Raw genomic sequence first — 18,885 nt, 5'->3', positions numbered from 1 at the left:
GGACTACAGCTGAGCAGCCACTGCTTGCATGGTCTCCCCACACACTGAAAGTAGCTATGTGCAGATCTAGTTACATATTCTCATTGTATGTTAGACTGATTATAATGCAAAACTCTTGCTGGCTGCTTAGCTGGAAATGGCTTTCCTGTAGATGCTGCTCAGCAATGGGCTCAGCATAACCAAGGCAATGTGCACAATTTGCAAGGCATCAGAAATGAGGGCAGTGAAGCTCCCTCACCATAATCCCTGCTTCTTCACCCTCTTTTGGCTGCTAACAAAAAGGAGAGGGGTTTGAAGGGGTTTTGCACATCCCAGGGCAATCAATGGGAAGTTCAGGATGCATCTAGGCATGCATTTATTAAAGACGGTTTACGTTTCTAGTTGGTCTGCTGCAATCCTTTTTTAACTATTTCATTCCGAGTCTGGTCTGCTTGTAATTATATTATAGAGTTTGGAGGAACAAGAATTATTGGTGAGCTGTGGCTCAACTAGTTACAAAGTAATTATGTCATCAATAATTTACAAATTAGGCTTCTCTGATAAAAACATGTCAGTGTCATAACTCACAAAATGAAATTTTATGTCGGCTTTCATATTGTAGTGCACCATGCAAATATAGGTATGTCCAAATTTGCAATTATGCTGCCAGTAACTCCTCACAAGCAATATACTTGGAGCACATGAAGCTAATGTGAAGTTAGATAGAAATGTCAGTGAACTAGATACATGCTGTCTGGAACGCTGGAATTATGGGATTTAATGACAGCACTGTCTTCCCATTCAGATAAGGCAGTAAGAGCAACTATATGCTGTAGCCTTCATTTTACCTACTAGCAGCACTCTTATTTTTTAGCAGAAGATCTGGAAAGCCGTAAGGCAAACCAAGAAATTCTGGAATTACAGATGAAAAGTTTGAGTTCCTTGTTATCATTCCTTTAACCCAAATTACTGCACTAAAATCATGCAGGAAAAAAAGCAGAAACAAAATTCAATAACAAAACATATAACTAATTTTTTTTTGTCAATAGGAACTGCAGGTGAAGGCAAAGAGTCTTTTGATTTCCTTTTGCATTCCTTTTTTAATCTTTAGTACTTTGAATTCTTCTAAAAGTGTCTGTTCACCTATTAGCAATTCATTACTTGTAAAGTTTCAAAGGGATTTGAATGCTAAGGTTTTCTACTTTAAAATTAGCCTCAAATAAAGGTTTTAGAGACTGACAGCACTGAACACTAGCCACAAGGAGAAAGACACAGTTCAGTGTTGCTTCCTGTATGGTTAGCTTTGGGGATGTTTTCTCAATCCTGTTTTAAGATGGAGGAAGGACTGGTGAGCAGAGCTGCTCAGGTGAAGCAACAGGCAGGTTTTGCACTACATCTCTAAGGCAATGCTGGAAGAAGAAAGTAATCTTGAAGTTTTCTCTTTTCTACCACTGTGATCTAGTTAAAAGTATATGACACCACCCACATCACAGGACAAATATTCCAGAGCAATTTTGCCTTGTTAAGAGACTTTCTTTGAACAGATTTTACAAAAAACCCCTATATTTAGGGAGCTCTGGGATAGCACATGGTGCAATTAATAAAAGAAAGAGACGGGATTCACATTATACATGCAAAGAGATTTGCTACCTAACGTAAAACTATTACATTCTGCACATTAATTTTATTATCATGGCAGCTGTCAGCCTGACCAGTACTCCTAATGAGTACTAAAATGCTTTTAATGCAAAATCTCTCTTCTGTGTAGCTAGAATATCATAAGAATACCAAAACAAACTGGTAAATAAGAAATGGGGGAGGGTGTTGGCCTATGGCTTCTAACATTTATTAAAACATCACATGTAGATCTTCTGTTGATTCCAAGTGATCTTTTACATCAGTCAAAAAGACAAAGTTCAGATTATTTTCTAACAGAAGGTTTGTTTTAGAGTTAGTGGTTCAAAGGGTGTTTTTCTCAGAGCTAGTCAGTCTACTATTTGCCTTTTTTTTTAACTGAAAATTCCCCAAATGTTTTTTACTGGATTTTTTTAGTATGTGTAAAGGACAATGCTTTGAGCTGCTCTCAAATAACACTCCTTCAGTAAGAAATTAACCTACTTACACTAATATGTAAAGGACACAGACTCTACAACCAAGCTTTCCTTAAATATCGCAGTGTACAAAGATAAATGAAAGAATAAAACATGGATAAAAGCACATGATTGGATTGCATGAAAACTTCACCCTGTTTTGATAAATACTGTGATCCCACTGAATGATAAAAATCTGAACAATTATACTCAATGATTAAGCTATATAAATAATTACCATTTTGGGGAGGAGGGAGAAATCATATTCTTCCAAAAACGTGTGATGGGTCCCTATAAGTCTGAGAACCCCTCAGTGCAATGGATTGGAACAGCATAGAAAGGTTAAAAAAATAAAAACCTCAATTTGACAGATCTCTGGGAGATTTGCCCTCTAATATAAATATTACACAAAAGCTCTTGGGGATGATTCACACTTCCACTTGTGTACAGGCCAGTCCTGTGTCTTAAAGGTGACACCTCTTCTAACAGATATGAAATGTTAGTCACTTGGATGGCACCAGCTGAAATTGGAGCCATTGACCTTTCACCAAAGGCCACAGTGCAGCCTCTGAGCAGGGCAGTAGGAAGTACTGCCACAGGGGCTGGTAGCAGACACTGCGGCAAACTGACCCTCCTGCCCTGCATTGATGGTCAGGGAGAGCTCTAGGAGGGGGGATGTGGAAGCAGATTACTGAATAGTTCTCCCCATTGGTGGCCAGGGATATTGTTCACATGTGGGCTTAAATATTACTGATTGGAAGAAAAACCATCTCACAATGTGAAAAATGCTAACTATAAAAGTCAGCCTGAAGGCAAAACCAAAACACTGGGAACTGACCTAGCAAATATGGGCAGTATTAACTTTCCTCCTATAACCTTTACCTCCTGCCAGTACAGTGTATTAAAAATAAATATATGCAGTCCAGGGATTCTTGTCAAGCTTGAGGGTAGAATACAGACAAGGAATTACTGTAATTAGACAAAAATGGCTGCTGTGGATACTGTCTGCCAAGTCATGCTAACACACTATTGAGGCACTGTAGTTCAAACTGACTATGGCCAGCACTGTCACAGTCCTTTAAGGGCTCAGGTCCCTGAAAGCTCTGTCTTCACAAGCAAAACCTCATCAGAAACATTTTCTGCGGAAACTAGGCCATTCAGCCCCTGTCAGAAATATCTTGTCCCTTGTCAATTTGGAGATGCATTTATTCAGCTGTCTAAGGTTTGACAATATGCTTCCAAATGCCTCAAGTGACCTGTCAGAACAAGGGTCCTAGGTTTTTTTCTGTGTGAGCCCTCACAGAGCATGCCTTTGGCACCATAGGCTCCAGGTTTCCCCCCACTCTCTTCTTGTTTTACAAGAAGAACCAGGCTCAGTCAGGCTATTTGCACTGATACGCAAGATCCTCAAGCAGGCAGGTTTACAGCTCATGGTACGCACAGACAAGGCCTCCCAGACCATGGATTGAGTCAGTGTTTGCTGCCAGTCTACCCACAGAAACCTCCACATGTCCCTTAATTTGAGTTTGGCGAAGGTAAGTGGGCAGTGAGAAATATCAAAGGTTTGCAGATTTCAATTAATTCAAAAAGCTTGTGAGTCACAGCCATAACCTGTATCCAGACAGGTGGACAGGCATCTGGCTTCTAAGCACTAGAGTTCTGTTCCCAGCAGCATGCTCTGAATCAGCATATTGAATGTCAGTACACTTTGTGGTGATTTCGAACCTTCCTGCTGCTTGCATGGCAGAATCCTTTTCCATGGTAATCCACAATCCCAAAATAATACAAAGAACAGCTGGGGGGGGGGGTTGCTAGCAACACATGGGTTCATGTTTTCATCAAGTAAGCAGGTTAATTTCTGGCAAAGATAGCCAGCTCACCACAGCAGACTCTATGTACAAGCTGTCTACAAATACTCCTTATCCAATTAACCCCCCCACGTCCCCCAACATGGCATTTTCCATCCTTGTGTAACTGGATCTGATAGAGTGACAACTGTCAATATTAATAGTATGTGTCAGAAACAACATATACTAATGCACATGTTTCACAAATTCCTAGTCAGAGCAAACCGAGACTAAAGTACACTGAGCAACTTCTGGGATCTAGACATCAGCCCAGAAAAGGTCACTCACTGTAAGAGGCTGCTGAGTATTCCTCACAAGATTTTTAGAAGAGGACAGTCTCAAGAGGACAGAGTCAGATACACTGGTGATAGTCTGTAACTTGTCTGAGAAAGTGGAGTCTTTTCCCCCTAGTTATTGAATGCAACACAGTATTTCCTTGCAACACAATGGTTCTCATGTAATCACAAGTGACAAATGAAAAAGAAAACATATTTTTTCATTGCTTTAACCTTTAATGCTTTATTTAATACAATCTTTCAATGCCTTCCACTGCATAATGTAATTACACAAGATTTCACTTTAAAAAAATCTTATGAAAATATGGCTTATTTGCTCTTTTGCTATAGAGGTCAGACAGTTCAACTTCACAGTGCTGCAGTGTGTTCTTTGGTTCAGCTATAAGACATTTCTTCCCCTCTGCACAGTGATTCCAGCAAGCTTTCTTTACTTAGCTGAATGCTTCTTGACTATTTCAAGGTACTCCTTTACATCATCAGGAGATCCCAAGACAACAGGCACTCTCTGGTGGATATCCTCAGGCACTATATCTAATATTGCTTGGTGTCCAGTTGTTGCTATTCCTCCAGCCTTCTCAATAACAAAAGCCATAGGATTGCATTCGTAGAGCAGTCTCAGCTAGAAGACAAAAGTCAAATTGGCAGTAGTCAGCCCAGACAACATTGAAAATCATGAAATGTAAATATATTTAGCATTTGATTTTAAATCAGTCAATGTTACAAGCATTCTTTATTTCATATAAACTTTGACTCAAGAATGAAACTGTGTCAATTTTTCTTTTAAACAAAACACAGTGAATGCTGGATTTGCCCAATTTGAGTTCTTTCTTCATAGCTCATGTTTGCACTATGCTATTTACAGAGAGATAAAGTTTGCAAGTTCAACACAGCCATTAACAAGGCAGCAGACCACACAGGACTGTGTGAAAAGAAAGGAAAACACTGGCCCTGAGTGTGCCACTAGGTTTCTCTAATGAATAACTGCATATTATCTGCAACCTGAAGCAATAATTTACGGACAATTACAAAACAGATGAAAGGTCTTTGCTGAATAAACAGTGCCCCTGTCAGCCTGTAAGCATGCGATTTTCCCTGACTGACCATCAGACTGACCTGCTGCAGAGAAAGCCAGGCACAGTTCCTCCAGATGAGGCCCTCTTACCAAGTACAATATGCAGATGGTTTTCTCTCTGGCAGAGCTTCTCCTAATGGCCAACTACATTTAGGCTTCTTACAAAATATCTTGTAACAGGAATCTCAGGGTTGTATGGATTGTTTGCTTTGTAATGTTCTGCTTGATTGGGGCCAGCACATTTTCAGCTGAGATGGTACAGAGAAGCCTGTTCGAACAGCGCATCTCCTGGTATGTTCCATAATCCAGATATGTTTGCAGATAAAGAAAAGTCAGTGCAGCTGAAACAGGTTAGCAGTGGCCTTAAAATATGTGTCTGACAAGTGACAGCGTGCAAAGGGGGGCCATATCCACACACAAGAAATGCAAGCTACCAGTTACTAAACACAGGTTCTGCAACAAAAATATTGATCTTGATAGTGAAATGTCTACATAATGTAACTGGGTTTATTCAGGTTTACCTTTCCTTTGGGACTTTTGGAGTTAGCAGGATACAGAAAGATTCCTCCATACACCAGTGTGCGATGCACATCAGCCACCATAGATCCTATGTACCTCCCACCATATGGTGAACTGCCATCCTACAGAAAGACATTTAAAGAAAAGTAACTTTTGAGCATACCAAGTCAACCTCTCCCCTTTAGCAGTCCTAACATCTAATGTCTCCATACTGTGCTTGATTGATAATATTCGAAGTAGTTTCGGAGAATATGTCAGTATCCTCTTCACTTTCTAACTAAGAAAATCCAAGGAAAAGGACTGACAGAAGAATTCAGCATAGATGAGCAGTAATGTCAACAACAGAAAATGCATCTCAGCTCTCACCCTTGGAAAATGCTGGATTTACAGTAGCAAAAAAAATCAAGTGCTAGGAATTAATGTTGGGGTTTTGTCTTTTATAGCAGAAAAAAATATCAAAGAGCAAAAGATGTGATCTTTCCTACTTTTTCCAATCATTTTTGCAGGCTTCTACAACTTTTTGTTGAGAAAAAGTTAATAGTTGACTACCGGTATTATACTCCAGAGAGTAATTTAATTTCTAAATAAACAACATCTTAAGCCTGGGAAAATATTAGATGAAAACACCAGTCTTTTTTCAAAGCAAGGTCAGGAAGTTAGGAAGGGATACTACCACTTAACAGTAGGAAGTGTCAAAGTAATAACTCCAGTGATGACATAAGTAAGGCATGAGAGCAGACATGCTTTTATGGGCACTCCTTGGAGCTTTGGGACTCCTGACACCAGGAAGCTGCACAGTCACAAAGCAGACCTCAAAACTACACTAGATTTCCAAGAGACAGACACCCTTAGGACCCAGCTTGAGTTACCACTGAGCAATGACCCACTGCCATCTCCACTCAGTTCTCCATCTACTTGGATGTTGCTGTGAGGAAGCAGCAATCTAACATGTCAATAAACCTTCTTCATCATCAGATGAACCTTCTTCTCTGTTTGATTACCAAATGCCCAGTTTTGTCCCCAGTACCATTACTTGGGCCCCCTCCAGGAAGGAAGATAAAAAAAAGAAAAAAGAAAGAAAGGGAAAAAAATGTAAAAAAGGTGCAGTGCAGTACTAAAAAATAATGAAATATCTGGCCACATCAACTACTCCTGTCATTATCAGTCCTACATCAGGTTACATTATAAACAGACAGCAAAGGAAAACAAGTTGTGAGCAGTGCATGAGAGAGTGATTGATCATAAAGTTGGAACTCATGAAAGTTGCTTGTCATCAGAAAATTTCTCTGAAACAGTATCTTTTACCTCAGGGAATTTTTTCTTTTTGAGATACTCTGTGACTGCAGGATCAAAATATTTAGCATAGCCTTCATTGAGACTGTAGATATTTCCCTTCTTTTTTATTTTCACATCCCTTTCCACCAAAATGAATTCTCCAATCGCCTAATGATAAGAAAGAAAAACTATTTGTTAACATTAATTGCTCATTTATTTACAAACCAAGGTAAAACCCAATAATACACATAATTTAATAAAAATCTACTACAACTGCCAATTTTTAAAAATAATTTGGTACCTACAAAAACATGGTCTTTGCAATCCACATGCATAAAACACAGACAGAGCACGAATCCTGGGCTCATACAAGCTTCTTCATTCTACCATTCCAAGCTATCTATTCTTTTTCTATGCCAAAAATTGCTGCCGTCTGTAAATTTGTTTAGCTGTCCACTCATTTGTTAGACTTACAATAAATGTACAGTTCTGAGGAGTTTGGAAACTGAGAGTGCTTGTTGAACCAATGCATAAGCATCTTCAAATAGCTGTAGATATCAAAAAATTCCAGTTCATTTTAGCTTGGAAGCCTGTGGTCAAGAAAGCCAATCTCTATGACCAAGGGCTGGTCTGTTTAGTTTTCTCTATAGTAAATTTCTAAGTCAGTGCTAACAGTAAACAAAATAACATGCATGCATGCTCAAAGTTAAATCTGTTACCTGGATATAGACACAAATACATGCATCTGCTTAAGCTGCTACTAAACAAAGAGCACCAAGTTATATTTCCTGCAGCTTGACCTCTGTGGGTTATAAAAATTCAAGACCAGCAGGTGGCACAGCCTGACTGATTACAAACAAAAAACAAAAAACAAGCAAGGTCACTTTCTGCTGTGATCAGCATAACTTTTATTTTAAAACTCATATAGTAAACACATGCTAGAATGTCAAATGCACCTACACACATCACTTACTCTTTTAGACATCATAGTGGGATCTGAAAACACAAAAAAAGGTTAAATATTTCTGCTCCTCTGGTTTATTAAGGTCTTAGCATTAAGGAAAAGACAAATAAGGCTTAAAGGGCATTCTGCACTGCAGAAACCAGTTCATTTTCAGTATCACATGATTATACACGCTGTGTATTTGCCCCGCTGGCTTAGCTGTCTTCCTGTTGTTGAGTCACACATAGCAGTACTGCAGTGGGCCGGCACAATGTAAGTCCCTTGACATTATTGTTGATGGGTTATAAGTACAAGCACAAGCACACTTATACGTCATTGCTTCATGTTAGCCTGAAAATTGCTCCTTTGTTTGATTTTGTTGGGGACAAAAACTTCTTATAGACAGTACCTTGTTACCTCTAATACAGAAACAAAGAAACAGATGACATTCTCACCGGATCCAGCATGAAGCAGTTGACACCTCCAGTAGAAGTGGCCAGTACCAGCATTGTGGCACTCCCATAGAGAGCATAACCAGCTGCCACAAGATTACGCCCAGGTTGTAAAGCATCTTTCCCAGTAGGTTCAGAAGGGGAGGCCTAGAATAAGAAGGAGCATAGTCCATTTTACTTCATTTCGATTGCTGGTACATAACTAGACTACCTGTGATAGGGACCAGTCTTGTACTCCACATCTAAACACGAGGTAGCACAAATGCTTCCATGAGCCACAACTGAGATTCCTATTGGATGCACAAATACAAATTATATTGAGGATACAAACACATGGATAGAGAAATGCTCTTGTATAAGTCTAGCTGGAATGCAGGAAGCAGGAAAGGATTAAGGAGATAATAAAGAGCTGTGTACCTCCTTGTAGGTGATGATGAACACAGCTCAGAGAAAAACTCTGACGCACAGTTGAAAAGCAAGAAATGAAACATGACTCACTGAGTTCAAAGCAGACAGAAAGTACTTTGTTTTCTTTTGCTTCATACAAAAATGAAGCTGAAAAATAGCTACTTTGGGATATATGACAACACACAAAAGATAATTGAAATGGACAATTGGGTGTGTTTTATCTGACTTAATTTTTACCCCGTGTTGTGACCTGTTAAGTCTGGTATTTCAAGCTCCTCCAGACAAGGTTCTGCCTTTCAGATTGAATTAGACACTTCAAATGCACACGACGTGTTTCAGCTCTGGCCTGTGTTTGAAGACTCTCCTCAGGCTAACAGGACTATTAATAGAGAGAACAAGAAAACCTGAAAGCACATTCCCCAAGTGGATGACAACTACATGGTATTTTGTCTCAAGACAAATACTCATGAAACCTAAGCTGTGATCTGTTTGCAAGGGGTAATTGCTTTAGCTGGCTAATTAAATATCAGCTAGGCTTCTATGTACATATAGGTATTTCATCTTCTAAGAGACTAATGCAAATCCTTCACAAATGTTTTATACAAGTGTCTGTGAAATAGTAGATTTAACTTAAAGCTGGCTCTGAAAGTCTCTTTTACAAACAAGTCTAGTTAGATTTTATTAAGTCTTCCCACACAATTATACTTCATCAAAAGAGGCACAGTAACAGTTTTTCCTATCTTACATGAAAGCATTTTACCTTTCTATAGATTGCAAAGATGGTCCCAATGGAAACAAGACAGTCAATGTTTGAAGAACCATCCAGAGGATCTATGCAGACTATGTATTTACCCTAGAAAATACAAGACAGTGAACTATATTAGTGACATTATTTACCCACTTTCCCCAAATAAAAACATTCCAGGAGATAAATTTTCTCAAAGACTTACACAGCACTACAAGCTAAAATGCTTTTATAGATTATAAAGGAACTGAATTCAACTGTTAGGAATTCTTTGGCTCCAATTTCATTCTTGATTATAACTGTGATTTGTACCAAAGCAGAGGCTGAGAAATTTTTAAAGTACCTAGCAGATGATGACACAGGAAAGGTGAAGTTTTCCTACACAATTTTTAATATGAAGTAAAAAAATGGGAATACTTTAAAATTATTAGTTTAGCTTCATCTATGCAATTAAAGCCAATCCATTTTAATAGACATCCTGTAATATCTATCATCTAAGCTAAACTGCACTTGCTCTTCTGTAACAACATGGCTTTCTGAACCATAAGGAAAAAGACAAATGAAGATCAGCCTTTTTCAAATAGAGCTAAAAATCAGAGATGTTAAAAAGGCCTTTAACAGATGACATGCCTATACATTTCACTTTATCTGTGCTCTGAAGCACATGTGGTCAGAAACTACCTTAGTCAGGCTGGTCTTGCTCTGGCTTTTGGGGACTCAAAAAAAATGGTCCCTGCCTATTGTTGGATTAAGGATTCCTGTAGGTATAGGAAATTGCCAGTACAGGGTAAAAAGTTGAGTTAACTGTACCTTTTAAGTATCTTGTTCCCCCCCTTATTTTATTCACAGTCGTGTTAATAATAATGTATAACAAGAGTGTTTATTCACTTTTCATTTGAATTTATCCTGCATGCCAGAAATTTATTTAAGTCCAGCCATGCTTTACTCTGCAAGTAGGAATTCTGGGTAGGAATTGATAAAAACACCATATTAGCTCATATTTAATTTAGAAAAGCATTAACACTGAGCCTCCCTCAGTGATCTTTGAGAATTGTTGATAATATTTGTTCAGACCTAAGGCAATCTGTGTTCATGCAATGCCTATAAAATCAACTCTGAAGATTTCTCAACAGGAAGAGAAAGAAAGAACTGCTTTTCAAATTATGCTTTAATCATTTATTTTTACTAATTTTTTACTCAAATTTTTACATGATCACATCAAAATATTAGATAGGAAAAAGGAACTACCCCTCAAGAAATGCATGCAGATTTGTCAACATAAATAATAAATATGCAAAAATTACTTTTGTTTCATTGTTTGTAAGTCTTTCAGGGGCTTCGAGGAGAATTTGTCTGAATTAAAGACCTCAATATTTGTCCTGCATAGAACAGCTCCTCAGTGTCCTACTGACAAAGTGACTTTACAACAGGGCTTGACTGACTCAGAGCATAGTTCCAGAGATCAGATGGGGTACAAAGAAACATTTCTTCCACAACAAGTAAAAGGTGGGGAAAAAAGGAAGCTGGGGAGGAACAACAGAGAAAAAAAATGAAAACAACAAACATCAGTCTGGAGAGCCGAAATGATAGAAAGGACAGATGTTGACTCACACTCTCTCCACCTACCCGCTCCACCTTCATTTGCCAATATAGGAAAGTACCTGTTTTCTGAAACTTTTAGCAAGTTTTAGTTTCTCAGATCTGAAGCAACACAGCTTTAAAGGCTGATCTGAAATCAAGCAGGGAGAACTTTTAAAGCTACTAACCTGTTTTTCAGTTTCCACTATCACAGCATCTTTGTTTTCTTCTGACACAATAACACATGCACTGAAGGATGACTTGAGCATGTTAATCACCAGGTCATTGGAAAGAATATCCAACTTTTTTACTTGATCTCCTGTCACATTAGTAGACCCAGCAATTCCATAGCTAGAGCAACAGCAAGAGAGAGCATTTCATGAGAACGGAGCACTGTCTTCCAAAGTGTGCTGTTTCTGGCAAACATATACTTGTAAAACCTCTGTAAAATATAGAGCACTTTTAGATGATACCTCAGCCCTCTAAGCCTACTTTTTATTTACTGTCCAGTGAACTCTTGCTGAGACCTGTTAACTTTAGCAGTGGTGGCAAATCTAGAAGCTGCTGAATGCGAGGAATACAAAACAAAGAATCACTTTTCAGTAGTTTGTAAACTACTGAACTGGAGCAAACACAACTGGAGCAGGCTGTGAAGGCTGAATTACAATTGTGCTTCTTAATGACCTCTTAACTTCAAGACTTAAATACTGTCCCTGAATCCTAGGCTCCTAAGACTTCATTAGAAAACTTATACTTAAAAGTATTATATATATATTATATATATATTATATATATATATATGAATATATGTGTGAATCTTATGACACAAGTTATGCTATGACTTCTGTATGTAATATACATACAGACTCCTGATTAGCAATATGATGTGCAAATTGCAGCAGAAAAACTTTGCTCACAGATAAATCAGCTTTTTTATGGTTCATTGTTTTCAGTTTTGATTTTAAGTAGTAAACATTTCCTTGGGAAAAGAACAGAAAAATACAAATAAGAAACACAAATAAAACACTATGAGCTAACCAGAATCAAACCATCTGGCATCTGGAAGTACCAAAGACCATATGACAGGTGATTTTGAAAGCATGCAAAACCAAGAAAGGGGAAGTTTAATTCTTAGAAGAGAAAAACAATAGCCAGCATACATTCAGATGACTCTTACTCCCTTCAGCTGTGGTTCATTGATCACACTGAACACTGGTATTTCAGGGTTTTTTTAATAACACTGAACACATTACTTTAGGAATGCATTGCATTTCTTCAGTTTAATGTGTGAGAGAAAGAAAATTTCTGTCTTTTTCTCTCTCTCTTTGTTACAGTGGCTTGAACATTTTCCTGCAATTGTGAAAGTGCTTTTAGAAAAAAAATGTACTCTGAACACAGTGCTTTAGGAATGGAGGCACAGCAGCAGCTCTCACATCTTGCCCGCTGGGGACTCCCGGGTGGGGAAGGCAGAGTGTCCACTGTGGGGCCTGAAGCTGGGAAGGGTCTGTACATCTTCCCCAGCTGTTCTGCACCTTTCCTGCTGGGCAGCTCTAAGCATATAGTTGAGCCTGGGTCCAAAGAAATGGATTCCAGTGATCCCTATTTGTTCACATTCCCCAACAGCAAAGCAATGTCCTGGTTATAAAACGCAGTCCCACAGTGGGAGATGCACTGCTCAAGGAGGCTTATGAGTTTGAAGCCTGGCACCTCAGCACTGCTGGAGAGTCAAACCCACTGCATATGATAAGGCAAGTCTATTTGCACAGGTATTGAACCTGTGGGCAGCTGTCAAGAGACACACATGTAGGACACAAAAGGAATGGGACCTTAGACTTACAAATCAGGTTACAGATAGGAAACCCTGTGGTCTTTACCAATAGTCATGAAAGGGTTAGCACATAACAATTAAAAATTATCACAGTTACATGATATCTGAAGTCAAAATAGAAAAATAGTTCAAACATGCATAAAGTGGAGGATTTTTGCCTTTTTCTTATATTTTCCACTGCATGGCTTGTAGAGGCAAAACCATTTTGTCTTTACAGTTTCCAGTAAGTGCTGAAGCTGCCCATGTCTAATGCCCTGATCAACAGACAACTGGACGTACGAACAATAAGTAAAATACTTAGGAGGATTAGTTACCTACAACCAGTTTCAGTTATTTCACATTTCAAGAGTTCTAATTTCCTAATGATGCATCTCCAGAGCAACTTCCCTCTGGCTGGTTGATTACAGACACTACTATTCCTAACCAGTGCCCTTTCTAAAAGCCTTAGACATCCAAAGTTTCACGGAGAAACTCTACTTGCTATGATGTAATAGGAAAAAAGCCACACCGAATTTGATAAACACCTCAAAGCATAAAATGGTGCTTTGATACTAAGCAATATGCAATGAGCAATAATTCAGCTATATTTTGACAGGCTTTGTATTTCAGTCTCTTTGTTTGGTCTTATGGTTCAAAGCACCCAAACTTGCTGAAGGTTTGCATGAAGTTCTATTACTGGGAGACATCGCTCAAAGACTGCATGCCTAATACTATTAAAAAGTCATAGGAAATGTATTACTTGAGAAAATCAAGAAACCAAGATGCTAATGGAGTTACAACTGGGTGGGCTGATGCAACCCCACTCACAGACCTTGCTGGTAACCCTCATCCCCATTCCCATCCCCATCCCCGCCACCCCGGAGGCACTCCTGGACCCGCGGGGATGCGGGAAGGTGCGGGGTGCATCCCGGGACTCACAGGTTGGCAATGCCCGCTTTACGGACGGCGGTGGAGATGGCTTTAATGGCCGTGCAGAGGGAGTTGAGGAGCTGCGTGAACTCCCCGGTGCCTTTCACCCGCCTGCCCTCCTCCATCACGAAGCGGGTCATGGTGATGACATTGGTATCGAAGGTAGAGCGGTCCGTCATGGTGGCGGCGGGCGACAGTGCGGACGGGCCGCCGCCGCGCCACTTGCCCCAGCGGGGCGGGGCGGGGACCGGGCCCGAGGCCATGGGCGGGGAGCGGCCGGCCACCACCCCACCAACGCTGGGCTGCGGGGCGGCGGGGGTGGGATGACACGCGGGAGCCTCTCATATCCCCGGTTCTCTAACTTCGGGCATAGAGGCGGGACCCAATCCGCAATTTACTTTTTTTTTTCTTTTTTTCTTTTCTTTTTTTTTTTTTTAAAACCTAATCTTATCTCACTCTTTTACATTGTGGGGGTAGAGGCGGGGGAAGGATGCTTTGAGCATCCGTTATGTGAACGGCACAGAAAGTCAGTCGAGACAGGGGTACTGGTAGCTCTTAGTGTTTGCAATGGTCACGCTTCAATGCTAACGCTCTTGGAAGCGTGCCCAAAAATTCAGAAGTCCGCTTCTTTCACCACTTGATTGCAAAACTGCATGTGGCATGTGGGTTATGGTGAACTGCACACAGTCTACAAAGTAAGGTTAGTATTTTCTGCCTCACAGGAATGTTCTTATCCTGACCCATCAGTACAGGAAAAACACACATTTAGTAACCGATTCCATCAAGTATTAACTTATTCTGTGTACAGAGATCATGCTAATCCCATGTGCCCCAAAATATCCCACACTATATAAAAGCTGCAAGGAAACAGCCGCTGGCAGCTGGACTCAATGAGATTTTTATAACAAATTCTCCAAGTCTGTTCAATAGAAAGATGTAGGTTGAGTTCCACTTCAAAAGTCAGAAATTAATGCCGCTCATACAAATACTGCTGCAAGGGAATCTAGACCCTCCTTAGTTTCTTTTGATTCCAGACTAGCTGTTTTTGCAGCAAAATCAAGTTTTGCTGCTAATATTTGATCACAAAAATCCAAGCACTAGTGGGGGAAACCAAGCTCACCCAATAACTGACCCTAGATCCACCTTTTCATGCAATAACTTGACAAACACAAATCTGAATATGGGTGATTTACTCTATACAGTGCAGATTTGTTGTACTAGCCATTGTTTTATATTTCCACTATCTAAGGAGATCAATAACTAAAAATCTTAATTATTTTCAGTAGAATACATCCATGAATTGAATGAGCACAGTCTCAAATTCTAAATGGAAAGCTCAGACTGAAGTCTTTCCAGGCTGTGTCAAACACACGGCAAAAATCTTCTAAAAGGCGCGCCTCTTTGCATATGCATACATTCTATCTTCATCCAAAGCACATTGCATATCTATACATTACATACTTCAAAGGTATGCATAAATGTCTTCTCCTTAAAGCCATGCCCAGAATTACAGAACGTCCTAAAGACATTAGGTATGAGTAGTTGTAATGCTCTTCTGAATGGGATATTTCAGTCTTTGGCAAGTGGTTGGTTTCCAGCCCAGCAGGATAAAAATGCTCTTGGAGCAGCAGGTGGATTTTGGAAAATTTATGAAACATTGAAGTTAGCTCTTTTTTTAAGGGTAAACAATGCTTTACAATGATCTACAGCAGTTACTTCAGTCTTAATAGTTGAGAACAACTAATAGCAAAAATCCCATAAAATTTTGGATGAGTGCATTTAAACTGGGTAGAAGCAAGTAGACAGAACAGCCTGGGAATATGTGAGTCATGGTAACAGACTCCAGAATTTCTGATTAAGGACAATTCATCTTAAATGTGAAGACTCTAACGAATACATCAGTAATCTGCAGGAAGAGCTGTACTTCAGTATCAAATAGTCAAGGTCAGTTCAAAATGGACACAACCTAAAGTTTTAATACCCATGCCTGAGGATAACCTCTTTCATTTTACTCACAGAGCTATGCATACTCTCCTTGAGTTCTAAGATGAAACCTCAGCTGAGAATTTTGGAGTTTGTGAGATGAGTGGGACAAGAGTTTTACTCCTCCGTTCCTACCGTGGAAGCCAGGTAGAAACAAGTAAACTGTGAACTGAAATAGAAATCCTTTGAAAGGATTCTGGTTTCTTACAAATCCATCCAGATCAGCTTTTTCTACTGTGGGAGCAGAATAATTATTTTTAGCATATAGAGCATGTTCTTAATCTCCTGTACTCAAGGCAACTTGTTGTACTGTAGATTAACCCATTTCCACACCCCTTGCCTTAGAATATATGCACACACTGGTAATTTCTGGAATTCCACTGTAGTGTAGAAAGTTGACTTTGCATTAAATAATTAATATTTTATGGTAGAGTGTAGACAAGCTGTGCAGCCCTACAGCAATCATGCTGTGTGGTAACAATAAAATCAGTGTAAGATTAAAAGTAGGTTCTACATGTCCCTTTAGAAAACAGTAGTTAAACATTTATTGAAAATGAATTTGTGGATTTGAGAAGGTCAGTGCTGGTTGACTAAACATTGCTGAAACAGCTCACTTCTATATAGAAGAAAACGCGATCTTATTTGCGCACAGGTGACGTCAACCAAACAACACGGTTCACAGCAGTTTTAGAACTCTAAGCTTCCAAAGCCAGGTAACTCCTTTGGAAGAAACTTTTCACCCAGCACATAAAATCCCAAATGTGTAATTATTTTGAAACTAAGACAAATGTTGATGAGAAATCCCCAGGTATTCTGTTATGAACGTTGCACCTTGTAGATTTAAATGACAGCCAAAAAGACAACGGCTGTGAAACTCCTTCTCAAAGATCTTTTTTCCCCCCGAAGTAAAAGTGCCCATGTGGGAAAGGTAGCTTTGGATACCACTTTTTCTGAAGAAGAATCTTCTTTTTGCAAAGGTCCCAAAACAGCAGAAGTTGTGTGCTGCCTGGGCGGAGAAGAGGGTAAGATCCAGCAAGTCACACTGAAATCATTTGCAAGGCCATGTCACTTCATCAGATACTCTCTGTCTTCCAGTGCTATGAGGATTAGGGCTGGAACAGTGCATCCTGCCTGCTGCAATACCTGTATGAGGAGGAAATTATCAGGCTGATTTCTAGATGAACAACCAATATTTTGTCTTCATTGCTTCAGAAAGTGTTTCCTTTCATCTGTGTGAATTTCTGGGACAGTATGCACACATAGGAGATAGAATAGAACATTTATTTATGACTATGATAGCAAATCACTCCACATCTCTGAACACAAGTGAAAGATATCTGATGCCATAAACTGATGTCTAAATTCTGGTAATTATGAGTACAAATTGGCTAAAAAATAATTTCTCCATGTAGCAGATGTAAAGTGGACTTTATTTGATACTATGCACTATATGACTCTGACTGAGTAATACGCAGAATTAAACTACAAGGTTGAATTTAATTAACGTGATTTTCCCCTGCCGTGTTCGCCTGGTGCCCTCTTGTGGGAGTGGGAACACTGACAGCATTCCTTTGTGAGACCAGCTCTGGGAGTGTACCTTTGCAGTTTTCTGTAGGGTGACAAAGCACTTAATGTGCAAACAGTAGATCTCGGAAAAGAAGTCTACATGCCTCTGAAATACAAATATAAATATTGAACCATAATTTTAAAATCTTTGTATTTTCTACTTATCCGTAAGATTCTGGCAAGCAGAGCAAAGAGTATGCTACCTCAATATTGCATTTGCTACCACTTCTCATCTTGTAAAATGCATAAGTTAAAAGTTTTTTAAGTAATCACTCCAAGTTTGTGTCAAAAAAATTGAAAAAACCCAAATAAACAACAAACAGAAACAAAATGCAAAATTACTGTTAAAAACACATAGAGATTTTAGTGCATTCAATACTAGGCTAAGAAGGTAAGCAAGATGTAGTTAAAATTTTTAACAGTTCATTTTCCAGAAATAAATAACCTCTGTCAACACTGAGTGACATGTCATGATTACATGATACAATTTGTCAGTGTAACAACCAAGTAAAGAAAAAAAGAAAAAAAGATTGTTTTTTGCATTTAAACTGGGAACCTGCAAAATTCAAGATTGACAGAGGAAGAATGGTTGGTAGAAACAGTCAAACTCCATTCTCAAACCTTGATCATAGGTTGGATTGCCAGGACAGGTCTTCCATTAATGTCCTTGCAGATTTATTTGCTGGCTCAAATACCTGTTTATATTGCTATAATTCCAAGTACAGTCTGTCCAGACTTTTCTTCAGGATGAGTTACATGGACAGTGCCACAGAGGTTCAGCTGTGAAGATCCAATCAGCATTTTTCAGCTATGGCAATTTCAACTAATATGATCCAATTCAGAATTTCTAGATAATCTCAAATGTTTATCAGCACAATTAAAAGTATCTTCTTCCATAAGGTTTGATGCCTTTGAATTGTTATGATTTTTAGCTTTTTGTAGATTTTAAAGTAGCTGTGTAGTAAATATAGATTTTTAGTATAGCTGCGTAGTCTGTCACACTTTAGAACAGTAGTTATACACTTACCAAACCCTATACCCCCATTTCATATTGAATTTTCTAAATTCTTTAAGTTTGTTAAGACTCCTTTAAAGGCAGGCCTTCATTCTGTTTAAGAACATTTGTACCCCAGGCCTGAACAATAAAATACCATCATAGTCAAAGCAACCTTCAAGCCCGGAACCTTGGAGAAGCTCCAAAGACAGTACATGCCATGAAGAAGAGGAAGATGAGGAACAAAGAGGTCTTAGGACCTCCCAACTCAATTCCAAAGAGACATGTGAGGGAGAGGATCTGAGGAGTGGTTAGTTCTGGGATTGGATGGATAATACTATATATCGTGGAAACCCTGGACATGGGGGTGCACACCTTTTTCTGTACTCCTGTGGCCAGAA

At 39.2% G+C, this 18,885-nt stretch overlaps 1 protein-coding gene across 1 annotated transcript; it reads right to left on the bottom strand.

Moving 5' to 3' along the window:
* Positions 1–4,407: 4,407 nt before the first annotated feature.
* Positions 4,408–14,156, bottom strand: LOC103756962 (fructose-1,6-bisphosphatase 1). Its single transcript, XM_008923062.3, has 7 exons — positions 13,951–14,156; positions 11,393–11,555; positions 9,642–9,734; positions 8,477–8,620; positions 7,109–7,246; positions 5,806–5,925; positions 4,408–4,831 (listed from the first exon to the last, which is right to left on the bottom strand). The coding sequence occupies exons 1-7, from the start codon at positions 14,118–14,120 to the stop codon at positions 4,640–4,642; spliced, it is 1,020 nt and encodes a 339-aa protein (XP_008921310.1). The 5' UTR covers positions 14,121–14,156; the 3' UTR covers positions 4,408–4,639.
* Between the last annotated feature and the right edge of the window lie 4,729 nt (positions 14,157–18,885).

The sequence above is a fragment of the Manacus vitellinus genome, unplaced genomic scaffold (assembly GCF_001715985.3).
Source record: "Manacus vitellinus isolate BGI_N305 unplaced genomic scaffold, ASM171598v3 scaffold_23_pilon, whole genome shotgun sequence".
Lineage (NCBI taxonomy): Eukaryota > Metazoa > Chordata > Aves > Passeriformes > Pipridae > Manacus > Manacus vitellinus.
The sequence above is the reverse complement of the archived record's forward strand: the minus strand, read 5'-3'. Positions and strand labels throughout refer to the sequence as shown.